General features: G+C 51.3%; 5 protein-coding genes across 5 annotated transcripts; 1 reads left to right on the top strand and 4 right to left on the bottom strand.

The window, feature by feature from the left end:
- Nucleotides 1-621: 621 nt before the first annotated feature.
- Nucleotides 622-1,473, bottom strand: IUM83_11076 (ATP-binding Cassette (ABC) Superfamily; the record flags this gene model as incomplete). The annotated part of the gene is made up of 1 exon (XM_067935618.1): nucleotides 622-1,473. The coding sequence occupies one exon, from the start codon at nucleotides 1,471-1,473 to the stop codon at nucleotides 622-624; it is 852 nt and encodes a 283-aa protein (XP_067798745.1).
- A 113-nt stretch (nucleotides 1,474-1,586) lies between these two features.
- On the bottom strand, nucleotides 1,587-4,013 carry IUM83_11075 (ATP-binding Cassette (ABC) Superfamily; the record flags this gene model as incomplete). The annotated part of the gene is made up of 4 exons (XM_067935617.1): nucleotides 1,587-2,497; nucleotides 2,571-3,105; nucleotides 3,166-3,264; nucleotides 3,321-4,013. The coding sequence occupies 4 exons, from the start codon at nucleotides 4,011-4,013 to the stop codon at nucleotides 1,587-1,589; spliced, it is 2,238 nt and encodes a 745-aa protein (XP_067798853.1).
- A 21-nt stretch (nucleotides 4,014-4,034) lies between these two features.
- IUM83_11074 (ATP-binding Cassette (ABC) Superfamily) lies at nucleotides 4,035-4,472 on the bottom strand (the record flags this gene model as incomplete). Its single annotated transcript, XM_067935616.1, has 1 exon — nucleotides 4,035-4,472. The coding sequence occupies one exon, from the start codon at nucleotides 4,470-4,472 to the stop codon at nucleotides 4,035-4,037; it is 438 nt and encodes a 145-aa protein (XP_067798821.1).
- An 11,068-nt stretch (nucleotides 4,473-15,540) lies between these two features.
- IUM83_11073 (transient receptor potential Ca2 channel (TRP-CC) family protein) lies at nucleotides 15,541-25,535 on the top strand (the record flags this gene model as incomplete). Its single annotated transcript, XM_067935615.1, has 8 exons — nucleotides 15,541-17,034; nucleotides 17,102-17,225; nucleotides 17,499-18,317; nucleotides 18,384-18,436; nucleotides 18,504-18,623; nucleotides 25,021-25,183; nucleotides 25,366-25,401; nucleotides 25,471-25,535. The coding sequence occupies 8 exons, from the start codon at nucleotides 15,541-15,543 to the stop codon at nucleotides 25,533-25,535; spliced, it is 2,874 nt and encodes a 957-aa protein (XP_067798851.1).
- IUM83_11072 (Lysosomal thioesterase PPT2-B) lies at nucleotides 25,343-25,648 on the bottom strand (the record flags this gene model as incomplete). The annotated part of the gene is made up of 1 exon (XM_067935614.1): nucleotides 25,343-25,648. The coding sequence occupies one exon, from the start codon at nucleotides 25,646-25,648 to the stop codon at nucleotides 25,343-25,345; it is 306 nt and encodes a 101-aa protein (XP_067798852.1).
- Nucleotides 25,649-25,977: the final 329 nt, after the last annotated feature.

Raw genomic sequence — 25,977 nt, 5'->3', positions numbered from 1 at the left:
CACTTGCAGCACTTTCTTTTTGCTTTATTTAAATTTTGCAGATTGGTGTTGAATCAAATGGAGAGTTATTGCTACTGGCGTCATGGCCGCTAACAATGCTTGATCAGTAACCCCTTCAATTGCACCTACACGTTCAGCTACCTGTGCTAGCATGCAAGATCGTTTGCCTCATCCTGCTACACCTAGAGCTAATACAAGTTCCTATTCGGATAGTATCGTGGCGTCACAAGTAGCTCGCTACACCAGGAGTTAAATCCAATTGACTGTTAGTTCAATATTCGAATACAATTATTTAATTTATATTTTCAGTGAAGAAATATGTGTTAAGATGTTAAAACATATATTATAATTATAATTACTCGCTTGGGCACAAATGGAGCAGTGCCGCCTTCTCTCGACGAAGACCCAGCCATTGCGCCGCCAAGACAATTGCGCTGACCAAGTGCATGATGAGCGCCACGTCCGCCAACATTTTGACGAGCAATGAAATGATGGGAAACATGCTGGTGGACCAGGCATTGCAGAAATGAGAACGTTGAGGAGTGTATCACGGTGGAAACTTGCATTGGATGAACTTACACGAAATTGTACGAGCACTGTGCGTGCGTAGGAGCTATCCTCCTATTTCTTTTGGTGGTTGATGAAGCGCAGCGCTAGAAGGGCGAGGAAGCGCAGCGTCAGGATCATCATGATGTTGATGAACATGTAGTAGTGCATGTCTTCATGCCGGACGTTGAAGATGCTGTCGAGATAAGCTCGAATGGGGACACTACCCACGGCCTGCGGGGCGTTCTCGAGGATGTGGCAGCCCCTTGCAAACTCCGTCATGTCCAATGTCGTTCCTGTTCGCAACGACTGGATTACTTGTGCGTACTCATCGTCCGGGCAGTTCCCGAAGAGCAGCGCGGTGAAGAGCATGAAGGAGTAGCGCTGTGGAGCAATGTCGAAGAGCCACTGGTAGCCGTGCGGGATGGCGCTGGCCGGCGGGTTGAAGCCCTTGAAGAGCACGAAGACGGAGTTGCAGAGCACGCCCAAGAGCGCGGCGACCTCCACGCTCGGCATGGCGAACGACAGCAGCTGACCCAAGTAGATCTGGCACAGCACGTGCAGCGTCAAGTTGATCCAGTAGAACGCCAGGTCTCCTAAGTCCGTGAAGCCCGCGAGCGGCAGGCACACGAGCATGAACAGCAGGCTTGACACGAGCACGTATGGGATCTCGACCAGCGTGAATCCCAGGAAGTACCAGAACGAGTTGTACGTCTGCGCCGCTAGCTCGCGGTAGAACGGAGCTCTCTTCTCGGACGCGGACACGATGCCCAAGAACGCCGTGGTGCAGAAGATGAGGCCGAGGCCGCTGTTCACCTCCTGATAGGACTTGTAGTCTGCACCTACGAACACGAGGCCGAAGAGCAGACCCATGGCCGTGTACATCATGATGCGCGTCCAGTTGTAGGTCGGCACGCGCCAATACATGCGGAAGAAGCGCTATGTGACCAGGTAGGCCTGCGTCAGGTTGCTGGCTGCACGCTTGTTGGCGAAGGACAGCTCGTCCTGGCCGGGAACAGGCACCGTCACGCCTTCCTTACTCAAGTTCTCGTCCATGATGGCCCTGAGGCTGCTGGTATTGAACACTGCGCGAAGTCAACGTTTGAGCTGGCCGAGTTGTCGACGCCAGCACCGATCACCTCCAGCATCCACGTCGCTGGGTTGTAGCCTACTGGAATCTTTGGGACTTGCGGAATGCTCTCGAAGTAGGCGACGAGGTCGTGGCAGCGGTCTCCAACGTCGCCGAAGAACACCGTCTCGCCGACTTTCTGGAGCAACAGGAGGCTGTCGAAGAGCATGGAGACCTCGGTGGACGGCTGGTGGATCGTGCACAGTATGGTCCGACCGGTGTTCGCCACCTTGCGCACACCGTCCATGATGACTTTGGCAGCTCGAGCGTCCAGACCGTTGGTAGGTTCATCCAGGAACAGCAAGCTGGGCTGCGCAGCCAGCTCCACTCCAATGGTCAAGCGCTTGAGCTGCTCCACTGAACAACCGCGCACATAACGGTCGGCGATGGAGTCCAATTCCAACAATTCAAGACACTCCACCACCGAGTCGTACTTCTTTTCGTACGACACGTCGCTGCCTCGACGGAGGAATGCGCTGAACGTCAGCGCCTCGCGAATCGTGGCCGAGTCGGCGTGGATGTCCATTTGCTCGCAGTACCCCGTGCATCGGCGGATGGCCAGGTCTGAGGCGGGGAAGCCATTCAGCAAGATCCTACCACGAGCCTTGCCTCCAGTCTTGCGGTCAGCGATCATGTCCATCAAGGTGGTCTTACCAGCTCCTGTGGCGCCCATGAGAGCCATCATTTTGCCAGGAAGCGCGAAACCGGAGACGCCCTTGGGCAGGTCGACGGACTCGCTCTTGTTTCTTGGGTCGGGAACGGTGTACCACAAGTCCTGGAACGCGACGGTGACCGGCACGAAATTTTTCGTGCGATTCGAGACTGGAACAATGAGTTCGTCACCAGTGCGTGCCAATTTCGCTTCCTTTAGGTTTTTGGGTGTGCCCAGCTCGACGTGACGTATTTGGTGGTGGTGGTTTCTTGGGAGCCGTGAGGTTGGTGGCCGTCTCGATGCGCTCGTGCTCCAGTGCTCGATACGCCAGGAACATGAACAGGAAGTACGTGACGAGGTTGAAAATGACGCCGTACGTGATCCACAACCTCTCCGTCTGGATGTCGTAGAAGTTCAGGTAGTACTCACCTATGTTCATGCCGTACTCGGTGCAGTAGTTGGTGCCGCCTTCAGTCACGACGCACCGATCGAACTCTTCGTGGCGATACTGACTCACTGCGAGACTGCGAAGCCCCCATGAGATGGGGTCGATCCAGTATACCCAGATGAACCAGTCCGGGAGCTGCGTCCGAGTTACCACGTAGCCGGAGAAGAGCACTGAAATCAACGGCGATACCATCGCCAGTGGCTTGGCCACGTGCACGTCAACGGTGACGCAGGAGATGTAGAAGAAGAACGCGGAGAAGGCCAAGTTGGTCAGGAACAACAGCACCTCGAACAAAACGTACGCCCCCGCAGTCTGGACGAAGCCACCCATCTAGTACACGAATGTTCCGAAGACGATATTCTCCACCAATGTGATTGGGATCTGGCTCACGCTTATGGAGACCACGTAGCTCGCTGTGCGGTAGAAATTGGCGCGTCGCTGCTTGTAGAACACGTCTCGATCTGCGAAGTACACAGGCAAAATGGGTGTCTGTACAGAGCGAGGTACACGATCGAGTAAAAGATGATGCCCATGACGACCTGTACGTCTTCAAAGTTGAAATGGTAGTAGACGCTGGAGTAGAGCAGACCCATCAGGATCAGCAACACCGCCTTACCACGTAGGAAGGCTCGGTTGCGGACTGTCACCATGAGCTGGCGACGCATGAGCGTCAAGGTGCCTTCCCAGAAAGACTGATGGAACTCCGGGGCTGCAGCCACGTGTAACTTGGTGTCTTCGAGTCGTGTCGGGTGGGAAGGAGCGTGGAGTTCTGAGAGCATGACAGCGTACATCTCGGAGCTAGTGCAGATCCCGGCGAACTCGCTCGGCTCTCGCGGATGTTCCTTTCCTCGCAGGTCGCTTTCGTATCGACTCTGGGCATCTGTGGTGAGGTCTACCAAAATGTCAGCGACGTCGCGATGCGACGGACAGACGAAGCCCAATCCTTTGAAGTAGTCTACGACACGCTCCTGGGGGCCATGGTAGAGCACCTCGCCGTCGTTGAGCAGGAGGACGTCGTCGAAGAGCGCGGAGACCTCGGGGGAAGGCTGCAACAGCGAGATGACCACCGTCTTGTGGAGGTTCTTGGCGATGCTGCGCTGCGTGCTGATGATGTCGAGGGTGGCGGCGCTATCCAGGCCCGTGCTGATCTCGTCAATCAAGCACACGAGTTTGTTCCTAAACTCCATCTCGCCCGTAGTCGCGCGCTTCTTCTCGCCGCCAGAAATGCCTCGCAGCATGTTGTCGCCAACGACAGTGTCCTAACAGGCCTGCAGACCGATGACGGTGTCAGTGGAGTTGGTGCTCGTGTCACCGCTGAAGGTGTGGGCGAACTCGAGCGTCTCGCGCACCGAGAGGGTGGGGAAGTGCGTGTCGGTCTGAGCCACGTACGACACGAACTGCGGGAGCCGCTGGAGCAGCTCGTCCCGAGGTGTGCCGTTGTAGGTGACTTCATCCTCGAGCACCACGTTCTTGTCCATGGGGAACCGGCCGCTCAGCACCTTCATGAGCGCCGATTTGCCTGATCCAGGCTGCCCCAGCACGAGCGTCATGGTGCCCGGTTTGAAGACGCCACTGATCCCCTTGAGGATCTGGCGCCGCACCACCGTCTTCTTGGTGCAACAACCGCCGTATCGCTTGTTGACGTAGTTTTTGATGGTCGGCAGCTCCGTGTCGACAGCTTCGTCAATTTCGACCATGTCAGCGCCAAGCGTGAGGTTCTTGAAGCGGATTTCGAGCTGCTCTGGCTCATGGTCCTTTTGGTGGATTATTCATCGTGCACAGCGTAAGGACCAACGCCTGTCGTTAGTGACTCTGTTGGCTCGCTCGGGATTGACGACGGCGGCATTTTTCTCGGGTTTTGAGACGGTGAAGTGACTTGAAGGCTGCAAGTTGGAAAGTAAACCTGACCGACGTCGAGCAATGCCCCATCGACCAACTAGAGGCTATTGAAGTGTTACCTCTGGTATATGCATGTAACCGAAGGCACCGCAAGCTATAAGGCAGGCTGCTGGATGTGGTGCCTGCACGATCACCAATATGAATTCTGATACCGTCGATTGGCGAGATTTTCCGTCTCATCCCCTTTGAGGTAAGTAAAGCTTAAAGAGATTTTTGCGAAGTCCAACTACAGTATTCATTGAAATGCTCCTCCAGGCTCCGCCCTCCACATTATATATGAGGATTCAGTGGACTTGGTAGTGACATCATGGTTCGTTGAGCAGTAAGTTTCGGTTCCAATATAGACAACGCCACTCTGCTCCTCACTCGAACAAACCGTGGCGGGTGCCCCACCTCACTTCCATCACCGCCCAGATTTCGATCGAAAAAGCTCACAATACCCGTCGTGCACAAGCGTTCCGTGCATGGTTGCACACACGGTCCCGACACAGTTCCTATCACGACTAAATCCATCGTCGGAACAGTGATCCAGTAAAGTTTTCGCAGAACCAGCAGCTCAGCACCGTCTTCTTCCTCCATCTTTAAAAGACCGAACGCCTTCAGCGCCTCTGCTTTGTAGAAGAGTCTACGGCTCTCCCAGCGATAACCTCCCAGCATCACCATCTTGTTGCGCATACTGAGTGTGTTGTCTACACAACACGGTGCTGTGAAAATTGCCCAGGTGTAGCCATGTTTCCAGCGAACGAAGCTAACTGCTCGCAACACTCGCACCAACACTATGAATCCGATGAGAACTAGAATATACGCACCATGACCCACCAAACTCCAAACGTAATAGGATGCAACAACTGCAGTGGATCCAGAGTTTCGAAACTCCGATTTATTTAGTGCTGTAAGAATGCGAGGTTGGCATATTGCGCTTAGCAGCTCACCGAGTAACGCGGATTCGTAGCTGAACAACAACCTCTTGATAAAAAGTCGAGAGCTCTCGCGCATCCACCCCATGTTCTCCAAAAGCTCAAACAGAAGCAGAATTACGCCAGATAGATTGTAGCCCAGCGAGACATACTGGACCCAGGCAAAAGCGCCATCCGTGGCGACAAGCAGGAACAGATCGCTCATGAGACCCTCCGCTAGCAGGTAAAGCAGAATTAAACGACTGTAGTTTGAAGCTCCATGCGCAGACAGACGCAAATTCTCGTGCACGAAGACCGTCGCCGACTGCCTCCGCAGGTTTTCCTCCATCTGGTCACATCTGCGCCCGTGCCGCTTGCACGCGATATAACTTCGTCTTAAAACAAGTCCTCGGAACACGATCCACACCGTACCGACAGAGCAATACCAGTAAGACCACCTATAGGCCTCACTTCCAGCGTCGTTGGCCAAGCGGTAGCCGTTCGTATCGTAAGTTCCAAGCCCGCCTACAAGACCATAAACCGTTTGATCCATGACGCAATAGGTCCCCGCTACTTCTTCGTAAAAAGAATAGTATCCGATGCTGCCGTGGTAGAAGAAGAGCTCCACGGGGTAGCTGTTATCTGCACATTTAGCTGGAGTCGTGTGGAATGGCACGACTTTGCTGTCTCCAATCAAATAGTTTCCGTGAACATTGTACTGCGGCACCACGAAATGGCAAAGCTGTCCCTGGTCAACGTTGTAGTAGTGTGTAATATCGATGTTCCACCAAATTTGCGCCATTTGCAAGCCTTTAGCATAGCAAATCTCTCTCAAATTCGTTGTGTTTCTCTCAGCTCCTAGTGGAGGTACCAGCGTCTCTGTGATCTTGTGAGGTGTCGCGAATTTCAGGAAACTTCGCAGCTGGAGACTAAAAGGCACCACTCCCACCACGAACCAGGCTGCCAGCAACATCCTATAGCCAGTCGTGATACTTGCAGAAACTGCGCGGGTACTTTGCAGGGAGTGCACCTTGGTCTGCCCCATCTTGTTAATTTCCGAGTTCCATCGTATATATAGCTGAACTATCTATCACCTCAAATGCAACGTGCACAAATGTCAACACTTGCCTATCATTATCGGACGCATCTGTTTCCAGTAGTTTTGTCGTGGAAAGCACTTGGGGTGCTAACCCCTGGCGATTATTCTCGTTTTCTCGCGTTCAGTGTTAAGTGAAGCTGCAAGGCCATGAAGCCTGTTCAAGTCCACAGCATCGTGGGCTACTCTCAGGAGCAACACCGGTACGGCGTCGGCTGACGGCAAAGCGAATGCTTATAGCCGCTTGGTTTTGCGTGGGCATGCTACCGTTTCTACTGCAAACGCGAAGCTACCTGAAGTTTATGACGCCGCACAAAATCTCGGAGACTCTAGTGGTTGGGAAGGCGAGACGGCAAATCTAGACTTACGCTGCCCTATGAAGGAGTTGTACATCGCTCAAGCACACTGGAACATTGACGCCATTCACTACCACGAGGTGGAGCATGGGAGACTCTGCCATTTCGTTATCCCCCAGTACAACATTCATGGAAATTACCGACTGATGCCTACAAAGACCCAAGCTTCTTCAACCACTCCATCATTTTGCGCCAATGAGACCTACCCCCTCGAATATTACTCTTATCATGGTAGTATCGGCTACTACGTGTTCTACGATGAATCGGAGGGTACGTACTGTGCCCTCGATAAAACTGCCTATGTGCGCGTACGTGGACTCGGGACCTACGGCATCAACGGATCGATTTTGCTCAAGAAAATATGCGCTTGACAGCCCACGGAGCGACAAATTATCACCGGGCGGTCATGTTGTATTTACTCATTGAAGGGCTGATGAGCGATTTATTCATGCTGATAGCTCAAGATGGAATACTCGTCAAGGTTCAGTACGTATCTCTTGGGTACAATCTCTCTGGCGTCGTCTTACTGGTATACGAAATGATAGAAAACATGAAGTGGCTGCCTGAGAGATGGAGATTATTCTTTAAGGGGTTAATCTTCTGCTACGAGTCATCAATGCTAGGAGAGCTACTAAGTGTCATCGGTCTGCATCACTATATCACAACTCTGAATCGATCCAGTCTAAAACGTTCTGAGCCCACAACGCTGGAGATCTCCTACTATGCCTGGAGCTTAGCAGGGCATGGATTCATTGTTCTGGGCCTCATTGCCTACATAATATTCATCCGGGCCGTGTGGGCATTCGTTTACGTCTCCTGGAAGCATCGAAGACTAGCGATATTCTTCGCGCCGTGTTGTGTAGACACCACGCTGGCTTTGCGCAACAAAATGACTATGCTTGGAGGTTATCTCTGGGAGGATGAAAAGCTGTACTACCACAGAAGCGCTAAAAGCATTTGGACTGCTTAAGATGGAAGAGGAGGGCGGATCGGAGTTCGCAATGTTGCGCAAGATTCACTGGCTTGAGGTTCCAACCGATAATCTGTTTGTAATTGGATTCACCGCTGGAGAAGGAATGGGACCATGTGACGAAAGACCTTGCACTGGAATGGTCAGCTTCTTCGACCAGAGTGTGGGCGGTGATTCGAGTCAAAATGAGGTTCGTCGATCCCTTTTCACCCGCGTGAGAAACAAGGTATCAGCAGATCCAAAAACACTAAATGCACTCCCATCCTCTTAGCGAAGTCGTTGGAATTAGTGGTGTATCTCGTTAACAAAAGGGAATGTAGTAGAATATGTGTGTGTAGGAGTAAAGTACTTCACGAAACCATGGTACAAATTTCGCCTACAACCAAATTACGAGCAGGCGCATCCGTTTCACCATAACCCTACAAAAGGTGATGGTAATGAAGCAGCTAGAGGCACCTCATGTTCCGGTATCAAGTTCCTTGACGCCCCAAAGACGCAGTTTTATCACATCGTCCCGCATCCTGACAGCAGCTTGGGCCTTCCTGGGGTTGATACAGTTCATCCTACAGCTGCGAAGTTACTTGAATTTCGTGACGCCACACAAGATCACGCAGAGTCTGGTGGTCCCTGCTGGTGTTGGGAAAGATACCTTAAATCTGACGGAGGTGTGTTCGCTTGAAGGCGTTTACCTTGGCCAAGTATGGTGGAATGCTCAGTTCACTCACTACTACAACGTTCCACGAGGAGTACTATGCCATTTTGTGATTCCACAATACAACATTCACGGAAACCTGTTGATAGGGTCTACGAAAGTTCCGCCGTTTGATACAAGTCCACATAGATGCGCCAACGACAGCTATTCGATGGACTGGTACTTCTACCACGGTAGTTTCGGATACTTCTCGTTCTACGAGGAGGGAACAGGCACGTATTGTGTCGGCGATAAGACCGCGTGCGTTGCGGCAAAAGGTCTGGGTACGTGTGACATCAACGGGCCTGATCTGGTTGAAGACAGAGGTAGCACGGATTATCGGAAATCCTACTGGTATGGCACGATTGGCGCCATTTGGGTCACCTATCGTGGTCTAGTCCTCCGCCGAAGCTTCGTTTTGTGCAACCGATAAGGGTGACGATGTGATCAAATGGGCGTTGGGTTACAGCAAAAAGAGGCAGTCGTGTTTGTTCATGAGCAACTCCGTCTGACAGCGCATGATGCGACGAAACTACATTGAGTGCTGCAGCTGTACCTGCTTATCGAGGGTCTCCTGAGTGACATTTTTCTCCTGGTCTCGAACAACGGGTTATTGTCAAAGGTTCAATACGTTTCTCTCGGCTACAATTTATCCGGACTGCTCTTGCTGGCATTCGAGATCATTGAAAGCACCTATTGGTTGCGCGAAAGAACTCGGGTTTTTATCAAGCGACTTCTCTTTTGCTACGAATCGTCTCTACTCGGCGAGATCCTCGGAGCAGTTCTCCAGCAGACATTTTTCACGCATATCAACAAATCACGTCTGCTCAAGTCCTCCAACAACGTAAACCTGGTCGTAACGCACTACGTCTGGAGTATCGCCGGCCACGGGATATTTGTTGTGTTTGTCATCGGGTTTATCATGTTGGTACGGGCACTCTGGGCGATTCTGTACGTGTGGTGGGCACACCGAACACTGGCCACCTTCTGGACATCATGCTGTGTTGATACCGCACTGGGACGCCGCAACAAGATGACAACGCTAGGGGGCTATCGTTGGGTGGACGACCGACTATATTATCAACCTGACGCGCTTAAATCGTTTGGGCTTGTGAAGATGGAGACGGAGGAGGGTGGCGAGTTCATCGCAGTACGTAAGTTGCATTGGTTCTCGGTACCGAGAAATGATTTTCTCGTTATTGGATAGGTGTATGAGGGCCGCGTTCAACCTTGTATCGCGCATTTTTGTGTCGGCATCGTTAGTTTCTTCACTGAGAGCTTAGGCGGTGAAGCTCATGAGGTCGCGACGAATCCGTACAGGCGCTTGGTACGAGTAAATAGTCAGATCGCTCCTAGCCTAGATTTAATCAATATTTTCCCGTCCTCTTAGTTGATATCGTTAATCTCGTAGCTAAAGGGTTAACTTTATTCAAGGAAGCACCATCGTGTCATTAAACGTGCATCGAGGGATCCGTTACAGGTTGCCTGACGCTTCTGGCCACGTCCATTTAAAAGTGGTTGTGTCTACTACAACGTACTAATGGCGATGCAAGCGACGGTGTACTGCGACAACGGGGGTTCTCTACCTCACGGACCACCACCACCGCGGCGGAATCGCATCTTGACAGCACAGCATAAATTACTGTTGGTATGGTTGTTTGCCGGCGTTGTTCCGTTTGCCCTGCAGATGCGCAGCTACCTCAAGTTCGTCACGCCACACAAGATAACCCAGAGCCTCATTGTACCTGCGGGCGCCGCGAAAGAGACTGCAAATCTTAGAGAGCTTTGTCCTGTGCAAGCATTGATCCTGTCAGGTGTCTGGTGGAACGTCCAGTCGACGCATTACTACTTGGTTGGCGGCAAACGTATCTGTCATTTCGTCGCGCCACAGTATAACACTCACGGGAATTATCTGATTGGGGCCTCGAAAATCGTGCCGTACGCCACTACTCCGACTAGTTGTGCCAAGGACAGCTACACGTTTGACCAGTACTTTTACCACGGGAGTATTGGGTATTATTCATTCTACGAAGAACAATCAGGGACGTATTGCGCGAAAGACAACACTGTTTACATTCGTGGCAACGGTCTTGGCTCCTTCGACATCAATGGCTCGTTACTACCTAATGACACCGGAAGCGAGGGATACCGACATTCGTATTACTACGGACTCGTTGGTTCGGTGTGGATCACGTATCGAGCTCTTGTGTTGCGGCGAAGTTTTATTTCATGCAAACGCCACGGCCGAATGTGCGACGAGAAGAACGAGAGTCTTAGTCGAAAACAAGCGGTAATATTTGTTCAAGAAAATCTTCGGCTGTCGGCCCACGGAGCGACGATGTATCACCGAATCGCGTTAGTGTACTTACTGGTCGAGGGGATTATGACAGATCTGTTCCTTCTCATTGCAAACGAGGGGTTTTTGGCGAAGATCCAGTATGTGTCGCTAGGCTACAATCTATCAGGATTTCTCCTGCTTATCTTCGAGATCATTGAGAACACCAAGTGCCTGCGAGAGAAGCATCGCCTATTTTTCAAGCGCTTATGGTTCAGCTACGAGACGGCTTTACTAGGGGAATTTCTGAGCGCAGCCTTGCAGGAGCAAATGATCACGGCGCTAAACAGAACGAGCATTTTGGAAAGGTCTAACTCTACAGCCCTTGCCGTATCCTACTACTTCTGGAGCCTAGTAGGCCATGGCATCTTCGTTCTAGCGCTTGTTGCCTTTGTCCTGTCGGTTCGCTCAATTTGGGCTGTGGGGTATGTTTGGTCGAGATATGGTCGCAACACGCGGGCGATTTTTACAGAGCCATGCAGTGTCGATTCTACCCTAAAACTGCGTAACAAGATGACATCGCTGGGAGGCTATCGCTTGGACAACGGGAGGTTGTACTACCGGGTGGACGCTCTAAAAGCCTTTGGTTTGCTTAAACTTGAGGAGAAGGACGGCTCCGAGTACCTCGTGCTGCAGAAACAATATTGGTTGGAACCGAGCAGGAATAATTTGTTTGTGATTGGAATGATTTCGGGACAGAGCGTGGAGCCATGTGACGAGCGCCCATGCACAGGTGAAGTAGGTTTCTTTGAGCATAAATTAGGAGGGACTATCGACGGATCGGTCAGTCGTCGGCCACTATACGTTCAAGTAAGAAGAGCCTCGGTGGAAACAACAGCAATAAGTGAACCTTAAACCTCACTTCAAAGGGTAATCCCCTACATTAAAAAAATGGTTAGCGAAAGCGTTGTTATCGGTGTCGTTTTCATTCTGGAATAGATCAGTCTTTACGTTTGCGAACCGCTTGAACCCGTTCACACGACAAGCACGTAATTAGTGACGAAGGAAGAAAATTCACTGTGGCACTGATATTCTTCCCCACGATATTAGGATGGATGGACGATTTCGGCGTTTTTTTTTACAGTAAAGAACAAGTAGTTACTCGTGTGTACATCACGGGCGTGCTCCTATTTCTTCTCCAGCCCAGAAGTTACTTAAAATTGCGATGCCGCACAAAATCTCCCAGAGTCTGGTTATATTACCCGGCTTAGAGAAGAAGATGACCAACTTATGCCCTGTCGAAGGCATGTTTTTGTGAGATACATCGACCCACTCATTACCATACCTCCGTTCAGCAAGGTCGACTGAGCCACTTGGTGATGCCCCAGTATAACCTATCGTATAAAATCCGCGACAACACAGCCATATTACACGACGTCGGGTGGCTGAAGGAACGATAGTTTATCATGTGATCAGTATTTCTACCACGACAGCATTGGATTCTACGCCTTTTATGAAGAACAACGAGGTGGCTACTGCGCCAGTGATCAATTGCTGGTCAGGGATTTGGCTCCTTTGATATCAATGGATAGTATTCGTTCAAGAACGTCTGCGTCTTGCTGCTCACGGAGCTACCAGTTACCATCAGGCTGCAGTGTTATATTTGCGATGATGACTGGCTTGTTTTTCCTCATTGCGAACGACGTTTTTTTTTTCGCAAAGGTAGAGTACGTATCGCTGGGATACAATCTTTCTGCAATCATATTGATGGTGTTCGAGGTCATGAGCCGCGTGCGGATCAAGAGACTACTCTTTAGCTATGAAACCGCGTTCGTTGGACTAGTTTTCACCGCAGTACTACAACCGCACTCGCTTACGCTCTTGAATCGATCACACGTGAGGAAATCCAGACTAGGCAGTATCGTGCTACGCCTGGAGCCTGGTAGGCCATTGTGTATTTGTGATCACCATTATAAGGCTTGTGATATCTGTGCGAGCACTGTGGGCGATGTGCTATGTGCGGCTGAATCACCACAAAGTGTTTTTGTTGGGGGTTACAAGTGGGGAAACGGCAATCTATACTACACGACGAGCGTGTTAAAAGCGTGTGGACTGCTACAATTGGAGAAGGAAGATGGCGCAGATTCCTTGTGGTACGTAAAATTCATTGCTTCAGGGTCTTATCATGTTGAACCGTTTCCAGAGCGATCTTGCACGGGAATCGTGAGATTTTGGGATCAAAGATTGAGCGGTGCACCCGTTCCGACTGGAAGCCGCCACTCACTCTACATCGACGTCAGGAATAATTCACCCATGACTTAGTTATGGAAAAGCAGTTTTGAGGCTTTAGTTTTGATGGTGATCCGTGCTGAGTCATACATAAGTCGGAGAATCCTATATACCTTGGCTTCCTTTCAAGTGATGTCCACGCGCATGTTGCTACGTTTGCCCATGTGACTTGCTTGCAATATTGTTTTGTTGACAGGGCCAATACTCCAGATACGGGAAGTGCAAGGGTCCAAACCAATAAGTACTCGATGGCCCTCCGCGTGTACTCAGATGTTGTACCTTCATTTTTCGAGCTTGGTCTACACGCCTTTGATTTCTGGAAGGTCTTAACCCTTTTGACAGCAATCCCACAAGGACAGACAGGATTTATCGAATCAACAACGCAGCGCAATCGTTTCACCTTCATTTCTGGAATAGATCGCACCGAAAATGGCATCTCCAGACAGCAGCTACTATTTTACACAACAGAACTGTGTCGGAGATGAAGAAGGCTAAAGTTCACTGTAGCACTGAAATCTCTCCACGCGACGCTGCTATGGAAAGGAGGGTGGAGAGGTTTATAACTGTGCAGCATAAGCTACTAATCGCGTGGATTGTAGCAGGCGTGGTTCCGTTTGTCCTCCAGTTCCGAAGCTACTTGAAATTCGCGACACCACATAAAATCACCCAGAGTCTCGTAGTGCCGCCAGGCCTGGAGAAGCAGACAGTGAATCTAACTGATGCCTGCCCTGTAGACGGCATGCTTTTGTCTGGGTCGTGGTTCAATATCGATCCAACTCACTATTTCTCCTCGCAGCTCGGTCGCCTGTGCCACTTTGTCGTGCCTCAGTACAATGTCCACGGGACCTTTCTCATTCGAGACCCTACAGTGAAAGCGTACTACACGACGCCGAGTGGCTGTATGAACGATAGTTTTTCGTATGAGCAGTATTTCTATCACGGTAGTATTGGATTCTACGCGTTTTATGAAGAACAAATCGGCAGCTACTGCAGCAAGGATAACACCGCGTATATCGTTGGACAGGGACTTGGAACTTTCGATATTAATGGGGCCATCTTAGCTGAAGACACCGGAAGTGGCAGCTACCGCCAGTCGTACTGGTATTGTTTCTGCGGTGCAGTTTGGCTTACTTACCGTGTGCTTGTGCTGCGGAGATGTTTTATTTCGTGCAAGCGGCATGGCCGCATATGTGATGCGATGAATGAAGATCTCAACCGAAAAGAAGCAATCGTGTTCGTTCAAGAGCAACTGCGCCTTGCTGCGCACGGGGCGACAAACTACCACCGCGCTGCTGTGTTATACTTGCTAATTGAAGGAATCATGACCGACCTATTTCTTCTTATTGCGAACGACGGGTTCTTAGCGAAGATACAGTACGTGTCGATGGGCTACAATTTGAGTGCGATCCTCGTCATGGTGTTCGAAATATTTGAGAGCACTAGTTGGCTGTGTGAGAAGTGGCGGGTGCGAATCAAGAGACTACTGTTTAGTTACGAAACTGCATTCATCGGGGAGGTATTTACTGCAGCACTACAGCAGTACTCGCTTACACTTTTGAATCACTCGCATCTTAAGCAATCAAGACCCGTAGCGCTAGCAGTGTCATACTATGCGTGGAGTCTGGTAGGCCACGGTGTTTTCGTGCTCACCATTATAGGGCTTGTGATATCGGTGCGAGCGCTGTGGGCGATGTGCTATGTGTGGCTGAATCACCACACCTGGGCCATTTTCACAGCTCCATGCTGCGTCGACTCGACACTGAAGTTGCGCAACAAAATGTTCTTGCTAGGGGGATATCACTGGGAAAACAACAAACTGTACTATACGTCAAGCGCGCTGAAAGCGTTTGGCCTTTTAAAAATGGAGGAAGAGGACGGCGCGGAGTATCTCGCGTTACGTAAAATCCACTGGTTTAAAATCTCTCACAACGACCTGTTCGTCGTCGGAGCCGTATCGAATCACCGCGTCGAACCGTGCGCGGAGCGTCCTTGCACGGGTACTGTGACTTTTTGTGATCGAGAGCTCGGCGGGGTGGCAGACGACGTTCGAAATCGCCCAGCTTCCTACATCCACGTCAGGCAAATCGATCCACTTCTTGCATCATAACATCAAAAAGAACTACATGGCTCTGTAAGCCAACTGGCACAACCACAAAATTCTTTGTCACGTATTAATACCCTTATGACATTACACCCAAGTTGAAGCTGCCACCCTCCCAACTTAAAAAAAACCGCCAAAAAAACCCGGATTTTTTCCTCCGGCACGCCAATAAAATCCATTCCGCCACTTTGGATGGAGACGTCGTCGGAGCCGCGCGCGACGGGCGCGTCCCTGCCGGCGCTGCTGGAGCTCATGAGCAGCAGCACCTCCATCTCCAGCAGCTCCAGCAGCAGCTCCAGCAGCCCCAGCAGCCCCGAGCTCGCCGCTGCGTCGCCGCAAACGCAGGCCAAGCGCGCTCAAAGCCCCACAGCCCGCGCGTTCTCGCTGCTGCCGCGCAGCTCCAGCCTCGGCTACGAGCCGCGCCGGCCGCCGCAGGGCAGCAGCGACCCGTGCCTGCTGGCCGCAAGCGACGACGAAGCCATCGGCGGCCTGGACGCGCTGGAAGCGGCCTCGGAGCGGCAGAACTCGAGCCAAGACGAGCCGCTGGACGTGCGCGTGGAGCCGCCGCCGCCCTCGGACTCGTCCGCGTCCACGTCGGGGCTGGCGCTGCTGTCCTCGAGCGAGCGGCGCGAGATCCCGAGGCCTCCGCGGCGCTCTGGGCTGCCCGAGGTCGCTGTAGGAGACGAGGGCGACGCTGCTGCCGGCCCGCAGACCCGGAGACAGGTGCCCTACGCCTGGGTGCTGGCCAAGCTCGGCCAGAGCACCAGGAGGAAGGTCGGGGACGTCCGCAACTCGTACTTCGCCGGCTGGCTCGTGGCCTGCTCGCTGTTCGTGGTGCTGCTCAACGTGTTCGCCGTGGTGCTCGTGCAGCTGACGTACCGGCCGCAGAGAGAGCCCCGGGACGACCCCGAGCAGAGGAGGGAGTGCAGGCACTGGCTCAAGCTGCTCATGACCATGCACTTCGTGGGGCTGCCCAACATCGTGCTCATCGCGCCCGTGGTGTTCCCCAACGAGTTCTTCTCGCTCTACAGGGCGAGGGACAAGCGGATGATCCGGAGGCCGTACTTGCTCTTCTGCGAGATGATCGTGACCGTCCAGCTCGGGTTCATGATGTACGTGGCCGTGAACCAGCTGCTCAATGTGCCCGTGATCGTCGAGTGCCATGATGAGCTGCCGCCGCGGCAGATTATACTCTTCTACTCGGCGACGGTGGTCTGGCTGGTGCTGCTCCGACAGATCGTGGTTTTCTGCCGCTTCTTGACGCACCTGAAGCTGCAGGCTGACAGCTCGAACGACTCATCGCACACGTCCGCGCTGGGGAACTGGTTCAAAGCACTGAAAGCATTACCGCTCAGGAGTGAGCGCACTCGACTCGTGAAGGAGTTCAAGAAATTGCTTTACCGTGCAGTGGCGCGCGGTGATGTTCTCACGGTGGAGACACTCCTGGCTGAGATGCAGTCGAAGTACAGGATTGACCGTATCCAGGATCTATACAAACCGCCACTGCTGTGGTTTTACGCTTTCGCCAAGTCGAGGAAGAATCCGCTTCATATTGCTGTCAAACGAGGCAACATCAGAGTTGTTGAGTTACTGCTGGAGCATGGAATGGACGTTAACGTCCTTGACAAAGTTGTCCGTGTGAACTTCAATGTTGGCCTCGTATTCAAAATCATTAGTCGCATCCTGGTAAGTTGAATGTCGCAATCTGGGTAATGCAGATCGATGTTGCTGACTTGTATTGATACTCTTGCAGGTTCGAACACAAGATGGCCTTCGATCGCCTCTAAAGGCGCTCCTATGCTCGGTACTGCTTCCTCCGCTCCACGGCGCCGTTGCGGAAGGCTACGTTGATATCGTTCGCCTGCTTATTATCAAGGGTGCGAATGTGAATGCGTTGCCACGGGCCTCATTCTACTACCCCGCAGCCGTTTTACCACCTATCTTTGTGGCGGATGACCCTCAAGTGCTACGTTTATTAGTAGCAAATGGTGCTAATTTTCTTCAAGTTGCGTCGGTAGCGCTCACTGGTTTGGTTAGGACCTATGCAACGCCGTTGCAACAAAGTACGTTCACGCTGAGATCAGACTTAAGTGACTATTTGCTGGAATGTGGTGGTGATGTTGCGCTGACCCCGCTGCATGAGGCCGCAGCAACGGATAACATCGGAAAGATCAAGTGCCTACTTGCTCGTGGTATTCAGGTTGACACTCTGGGCGAGCGCGTCGAAGGTGTACATCGTAGGACACCGCTGCATTGGGCAGCGATTGTTGGCAAAGTCCAAGCTGCGAAGCTGTTGCTAGTGAAACGGGCTAATCCCAACGCTAAAGATCGTGATGGACGCACACCCTTGCACTGGGCGGCCAGAAACAATCATCACGAGGTGGTTTCGTTGCTGCTGGCTTACAACGCCAAAGCTGATGCTGAAGATGACGAGGGGATTCCCGTCGTATGTTTCGCCGCGGAAGCAGAAGGTGTGGACTCATCTATTTTCTCCAGTTTAGTGGCTGCGGGGGCTAGCCTTCGAACTCAGGTGTCAGGCGGAAACACGGCACTGCATATCGCTCTGCAGCGCGAGAACAGGCAGACCGCTGTGTCGCTAATCAAGTGTGGATCCAGCATGATGATTACAAACGATGTTGGTAAACGAGCTGTGGACTGCACGACGTCGACTGAATTACAATTTTTGCTGAAGAAAGAGGCTGGAACCCGCAAGATCATGATTTCGTATACGCACACGCATGCGCAGTTTGCTCAAAAAGTTCGAGAGCACTTGGAAAGCCAAGAACAGCTTACCTGTTGGATGGATACAATGGATCCGAGCGGGATTGGTGGCGGTGCAGTTTGGCGAGAGGAAATTGCACGTGGAATTAATAATTGTTCGCTCGTTCTCAGTATCGTGTGCGATGGCTACACCAAATCTGAATGGTGTCTCAAGGAGCTTGCTCTCGCCAAGCTACTTCGCAAACCAGGTACAGTGGATCACATCTGTTAAGATGGTCTCATTCTTCAGCTAACATTGCCGTATATTGCTGCAGTTTTGGGTCTAATTGTAGAGGAAGATCACCCAGCATCAATGGCATCGCTAGAGGTACGTTTGGCATTCTTTTCTGCCTAATTTTGCGTAAAGCCTTACGGAGTGCATTGCCTGAACGTAGTCGCTTATTCCGTACAAGAATCGGATCCCATTTAACGACTTTATCATCGCGAGGCGGCAAGAGAGTCCTCGAGCGGTGGTGTTTGATATTGACGAGGCTGCATTTGCTAGAAGATGGCAGGTTACACGTCCACTCATGATTTCAGTCATGAAAGATGGGCGGCACCTTGCCAAGGAAGAGCGCGAAAATTTGGTCTCTCTCATGCCACGCCGAAGAAGGCGGCGTCAAAGGGCTAAGTTGCCTGCCAGGAATGAAATAAATGATGGAGTAGCCAGCAGCGACGGAAGTCCGACAAACGGATTGGATGCTGCGTTAGGGCAAGACCAGAATACAATGCTCATTTATTCGCCGCTCGGCGCCGCGAGCTCACTGCGGATACGTGTGAAAACAGATCTCGAAGGTTTTGGTTTTCAGTGCCGCGATCTGGATGAAAACCATTTAGTCGAACAGATGAATCTATGCCGTGGTGTTGTCATGCTCGTTGAAGTTCCACCATCCTCCGGAGCGAAAGGATCCGATGAAGCAAAGGCAAATAAGCTTGTCAAGAAGCAGCTGATCGCCACGATGACCAGAATTGTCACTGCAGCCCAAACAGTTCACCCACGGAAAGGCGTGTACCCTGTTCTCGTCCAGAGTAACTTTCTTGACCTCAGCAAGATGTACACTCTTGCGCGCTCCGAACTGTTTTATTTTGTGGATGGCGGTGGCTGGACTCGCAGCGTCGGTCGTCTCGTGGATCATTTACGACTGAAGCAGGAACGAACCAGTATGGGTGGCGGGATGAATATGTTGGCACCTAGTGCGTAGTGTGTGGTAGGTAGCTGCGTTGCAATTGACGAGCGGGAGTGAATTCGATATCCTGGTCCAAGAACGATATTACATGTATGATCTCAAACGTGGCCACTGAAACGTTTCGTATGGCGAAGAAACATGATACCTCGCAATTGGACTTGTGAACGTTCCGGTTGCCGTGCATGAAGACAAGGCGTAATGAAGCAGTCGCCAGTACTCTCCTTCGAGTCAGAACATCTAGACCAAAGAGTGGTGCCAACTCGCGGGTTGATGATCGCGCAGCGAATGCTAATTGTGGCCTGGATTGGCGTAGGAATGGTGCCCTTTATCCTGCAGACAAGAAGCTTCCTCAAATTCGTCACGCCTCACAAAATCACTGAGACGCTCATGGCATCCCCGGGCGCAGAGAGAGAAACGATAAATCTAGCCGAGCTGTGTCCTGCTACTGGATTCATGATGTCTGAAGTGTGGTGGAATGTTGAGCCGACGCACCACTACATGGTTGAACACGGGTGGATATGCCATGTCGTGGTCCCCGAATATAACCTGTATGGTGGTTATCGTGTTGGGAAATTAAGTCTCTCATTTCATACAACCCCGCGTAGCTGTGCCAACTGTAGCTATGCTTGTGAAACTACTTCTATCACGGCAGCCTTGGCTACTACTCGTTCTACGAGGAGGCAGAAGGCACGTATTGTGCGTTGGATAGAACAGGTTACGCAGTTGTCAACGCTCTTGGGACCTTTGACATTAATTGGTGGTTTCTCGCGCGAGACGGTGGAAGTCTAAGGTATCTTAGTTCGTACTGGTACGGTTCGGTCGGCACGGTGTGGCTGCTGTACCGCTTTCTCGTGCTACGTCGATGCTACATTGCGTGCAAACGCTATGGACGCATGTGTGGTGTGACCAGATGGGACAGGACCTTCATAGAAAATTTGCCATGGTTTTCGTTCACGAAAATCTACGTCTAGCGGCGCATGGTGCGAAAAACTACCAAAGGTTTGTGTTGCTGTATCTACTGATTGAGGGTTTGATGAGCGATCTGTTTCTGTTGATCGCGCACGACGGTTTACTCACTGAAATGCAGTACATCTCAATCGGATACAATTTGTCCGAAATGCTTCTCTTGGTGTGGGAAATTGTTGAGAGCATGGATTGGCTGAATGAGAGGAAGCGAATGGTAAAGCGCTTGGTCGACAGCTACGAATCGTCACTACTGGGCGAGTTTTTAATTAAGTACGGCAGTCCAGCAGCATCTTCTTGTTGCGCTTAATAGGTCGGATCTGAAGGAGTCAAGGCAGACGACTATGGCAGTATCTTATTATGTGTGGAGTTTACTATGGCATACGGTTTACGTGATGATGCTAATTGGGTTCGTCATATCTGTAATTTGGGCGGTTGTGTACGTGCTATGGAGGAATTGCACGCTATCGATATTTACGAAGCCGTGCTGCATCGACACTGGGTTAGGCCCACGCTGCAGGATGATCATGTTGGGTAGTTACCGATTGGAAGGTGAGCGGTTGTTTTACAAATCAGAAGGCCTGAAGGCGTTTGGTATGCTGAAAATGGAGGAAGATGACGGCGCAGTTTATAGCCATCTATAAGTTACACGGAATCACAGTCCCGACGGATAATCTGGTTGCAATCGGATGCGTATCTGAAAGGCTGGTACAGACATGCCGTGAATGCGCTTGCACACGAACAGTCAGTTTTGTTGTCGCAGCTTGGGGGGGGGGGGGCTCCCGGGCAGCCAGGAAGTAGCCGTGTTCTATTCGTTCGTCGAAATACACACATGGCTGTTGGCCCAGCTCCATTGAACGTAGTCCCAGCGTCTTGACGACTGCAACATTGCAGATTCAACTGACCAGCGCCTATTGGTGTCTAGCAGTTTTATCGTCCCATTCAGCGCCGCAGATGCCGTGTACTCAACTTGCCAGTGGACATTTTATCGCCAACCTTAGCGCTTCACACTGGCGAGATCATCTTCAAAACTGGGTGCACTGCGTCGAAGCCGGCCTTAACAGAACTGCACTAAAGTCATGTGCGTATACATGCAAACCCCTCACTCACTTTGTGACTACAATATTGGCAGCTTGGCAGTTCATCGGCACGTTGCAGTTTGTGCTGCAAACTCGGAGCATCCTGAGATTCGCGACACTCCACAAAATCACCGAGGCTCTTTTGATCCCAGCAGAACCCCATGGGCTGACCATTAATTTGACGGCATTGTGTCCTACGAGGGCACCTCAGTACAATGCCCACGGGAATTATACTGGGAACACCGAAAAATGAGGGGGTGGTGTTGAAATGGAGAGTGTTGTTCTCGTTCGCAGCATATCACTCAGTGTATTCCCTCCATCATGACTCCATCATGCCCACCAATAGCACTTCAAGTAGGAGTCTTGTTTGCTGAAACCACGATCACACACTCGAAGAATAGCGAGCTGTCGCCTTCAAAGCATGACAATCGACAAGTGTGAAAGTCCGGGCCCAAGGCTTATTTTGAGATGGTAGGGAGGAGGTTGCCGTTTCAAGCGGCTCACTTTTAATAGCCGAGGCGCTATCATAGATAGTCAAGGAATCGCAGTTGCAATGAAGAAGGTTAAAGTCCACGCGAAACAAGTGCACGCAATTCAGACGGCCTCATCCGCGGCTGTCCTGTCGGCGCAACAAATGTTGCTTGCGGCTTGGTTCGTCGTTGGTATGATACCGTTAATCCTCCAAATACGAAGCTTTTGGAAGTTCGTGACGCCACACAAGATCACTGAGACTCTGGTGGTTCCAGCAGGAGCAGAACAAGAGACGAAAAATATGGCCGAGTTGTGTCCTGTGCTAGGTCTACAGATGGCCCACGTGTGGTGGAACGCCGAGACAACGCACTACTACAATTTGGAGCATGGACGGCTCTGCCACTTCGTTTCACCACAATACAATTGCCATGGCAACTATATGGTGGGAACTGAAAAAGTACAAGCCTACCACACTACGCCGTCGAGTTGTGCGAACGACAGCTACCCGGTTGAGATGTTTTTCTACCATGGCAGCATCGGATACTACTCCTATTACGAAGAAGTTATGGGCACTTATTGCACTCAAGATCACACGGTATATGGACTGATCAATAAGCTTGGGACGTTTGATATCAACGGGTGGCTTCTCGCTAAGGATGGTGGCAGCGACGACTATCGCATTTCATATTGGTATGGAACGATCGGCTCGATCTGGGTTATTTATCGCGCTCTCGTATTACGGCGTAGCTACATTACGTGTAAGCGTTATGGACGCAGATGCGATCAGATGCAAGAAATACTGTGGCGAAGGACTGCGATGGTATTTGTCCATGAGAACATGCGTTTATCTGCGCACGGGGCGACAAATTATCATCGGATCGTGCTGTTGTATCTCTTGGTTGAAGGAATTATGAGTGACCTGTTTCTTCTGGTAGCAACTGATGGAATCTTCGCCTGGTTTCAGTACATCTCGTTCGGCTACAATTTGTCCGGACTACTGTTGATTTTGTTCGAATTGATTGAGAACTTAGGGTGGCTCCGTGAAACCTTTCGGCTTTTCATTAAGCGCCTTCTCTTTAGCTATGAGTCCTCGCTGCTGGGTGAACTCTTGAGTGCTATTGGCCAGGCGCATTTCCTCACATGCTTGAGTCGTTCGGATTTGAAACATTCAGGATCGACCGCCCGGGCAGTGTCCTATTACCTTTGGGGCTTGGTGGGCCACAGCATAATTGCCGTCTCTCTTATCGGCTTCATTATGTTGGTTCGAATATTACGTGCCGTAACACATGTTCGCTGGCAGCATGGTCGTGTTTGGGCTGTTTTGACAGCACCATGCAGCGTCGACACTACGTTGGCGTTGCGCAACAAAATGATGATGCTGGCAGGATACTGGTGGGACGACGGAAAGTTGTGCTATAAGCCGGAGGCACTCAAAGCATTTGGGTTGCTCAAGATGGAAGAGGAAGATGGCGCAGAATTCCTCGTTCTTCGCAAACTGCACTGGTTCAAAGTTCCGACTATAGATTTGGTCGTTATTGGAAGTGTCTCGGAGCAATGCGTGGAGCCCTGCACCGAACGACCATGTACCGGCGTGGTCAACTTTTTCGATCGGAGCTTAGGTGGCCCTCCTGGGTCAACCGGGAGAAACATCGTACAGCCCATTCGTGTTAGAAACATGGTGTCCAGTTCTCCGACGTTGAAGACTCTCCAGGTTGTTACTTGAAAAGTGGACAGGCTAACCTGAATATATTAGGTGAGCCGTTTTAGGTAGTGCCGTTTTAGGTGGTGCCGTTCTGTCCGTTTCCATTTATCAAGGTTTCGAACTTGTCCAACGTGTATAATCGATTGAGGAAGATGAAGCAAGTGCGAGTACACTGCACGAATGAAGAATCTCCATGCCGGTTGTCCCTCCATGGCCCAGAGCGAAGCAATGTATACGTGACTGTGCAACGCAAATTACTCTTGGCATGGTGCGTCGTTGGGTTGGTCCCACTAATTCTTCAAGCACGAAGTTTCCTGAAATTCGTGACCCCACACAAGATCACCGAAAGCCTCGTAGTGCCGGCAGATGCAGAATCGCTGACTGCAAATATGCCGGAGTTGTGCCCTGCGCTGGGTCTTCAGATGTCGCAGGTATGGTGGAATGTCGAGACAACACATTATTACGAGATGGAGCATGGGCGACTTTGCCATCTCGTTTCGCCACAGTTCAATTCCCGTGGCACCTACCTGGTTGGAACTGAGAAAACGGAAGCTAACTCATCCGTGCCAGCGAGCTGTGTCAATGACAGCTACCCATTGAATATGTACTTTTACCACGGCACTATTGGGTTTTATTCATTTTTTTGAAGAGGTTGCAGGCACCTACTGCACCAAAGACCACACGATGTACGGGGCTATTGACAAACTTGGCACATACGACATCAACGGGTGGCTGCTCGCTAAAGACACTGGAAGCTATGGAACAAGATGGTCACGTTGGTACGCCACCGTGGGAACGGTGTGGATCATCTATCGCGCATGCGTCATACGTCGAAGTTTCATCGTTTGCATACGATACGGTCGCAAGTGTGATCAATTGGGCGAAGACCTCAAGCGAAAAGCGGTTATGGTGTTCGTCCACGAGAATATGCGCTTGTCGGCTCATGGTGCCACAAATTATCATCGGATTATTCTCCTGTATCTCTTAATTGAGGGAATCATGAGCGACCTGTTCCTCCCTCGTCGCAACGGAAGGAATATTTTCTTGGTTCCAGTACATTTCGTTCGGCTACAACCTATCAGGTGTGGTGTTGCTGTGTTTCGAGATGATTGATAATATGGGGTGGCTACGTGAAGGCACCCGTCTCGCCATGAAGCGATCGCTATTCAGCTACGAATCGGCTTTCGTAGGTGAACTATTGGGTGCGATCGGCCAGTCGTATTTTCTCACATCATTGTGTCGCTCGGACCTGAAGCGCTCCAACTCGGTTGCCGTTGCTGTTTCTTACTACTTTTGGGGTTTAGTGGGTCATGCCATCGTCGTTCTTACCATAATTGGGTTTATCCTACTCGTACGCGTGCTCCGTTCTGTGGCGTTCTTGAAATGGAAACATGGCCATGTTTGGGCAATTTTGACGGCGCCATGCAGCGTCGATACGACATTTGCCATGCGCAACAAGATGATGCTGCTGACAGGGTACTGCTGGGACAATGGGAAGCTGTGCTATAAGCCGGAGGCGCTGAAAGCATTTGGCTTGCTCAAGATGGAAGAGGAGGATGGCGCCATGTTTGTGGTCTTGCGCAAACTCCACTGGTTCACAGTGCCGGCGGTAGATTTGGTCGTAATTGGGAGTGTGTCGGGGCATCACGTGGAGCCGTGCGCCGAACGACCGTGTACGGGCGTTGTAAGCTTCTTCGATCAGAGCTTAGGTGGCCCTCTTGACGAAAACATCATGCGTACACTCCGTGTGAGAAACAAGGTTTCAAGTTCTCTGTCGTTGAAAAATCTACAGGCTGCTGTACGGCAAAGTAGAGCAAGGTTCGCGTTGTAGTTTATTCTGGCTTATACAACTTAGACCCGTATAGACAAGCCCGGTCGCAGGCATCCTCAGGTGCGTACTTCCTGAATCTGAAGACCTCGGCCGGAACGATGTAGTTGAGGTAGCTCACTCCGGGAGAAGTCAGGGCGTCTGCATCGTTGGACCCGTTGAAGATGCCGTTCTGCACGCCGGCCAAGCTGATGTAGCGCTTCACTTGGTGGCCGCCCATTTCCTCGATCACAGCTCGCGAGATGGCCCCACCTTGTGAGTGAGCGACGAAGATGTAGCCGTCGTCGGAGACGAAGATATTGAGCATCATTTCCCGAACCGGGGCAACGAGCAGGACAAGTCGCAAGCGGGGCGAGACACAACTGTGCGACCTTCAGCAGTGAGGTTCACCACAGAGTTGTCTCCCGCGGTGGGGACGTCGGAGAGGCCGTGGGAGAAGACATTTGACACGTCAGTGATGGCACCAACGCTTTAGATACTGGACACATGGGATAACACGTCCGAGAAGAAGATCGCAGAACTTCATCGGTGGCTGGTACAGCGGGTGGGTGGGCTTGAGTCGGTGCCAAAATGGATTGCAAGCTTCAGGCCGCTACCTGCAGGGGATCATGGTGCCGCATGAAGGTTTCGTGGTTGAAG

This window comes from Phytophthora cinnamomi (assembly GCF_018691715.1).
Source record: "Phytophthora cinnamomi strain GKB4 chromosome Unknown Contig7, whole genome shotgun sequence".
Classification (NCBI taxonomy): Eukaryota; Oomycota; class Peronosporomycetes; order Peronosporales; family Peronosporaceae; genus Phytophthora; species Phytophthora cinnamomi.
Note: the sequence above shows the minus strand (reverse complement) of the source record. Positions and strands in the feature narration are given on the sequence as shown.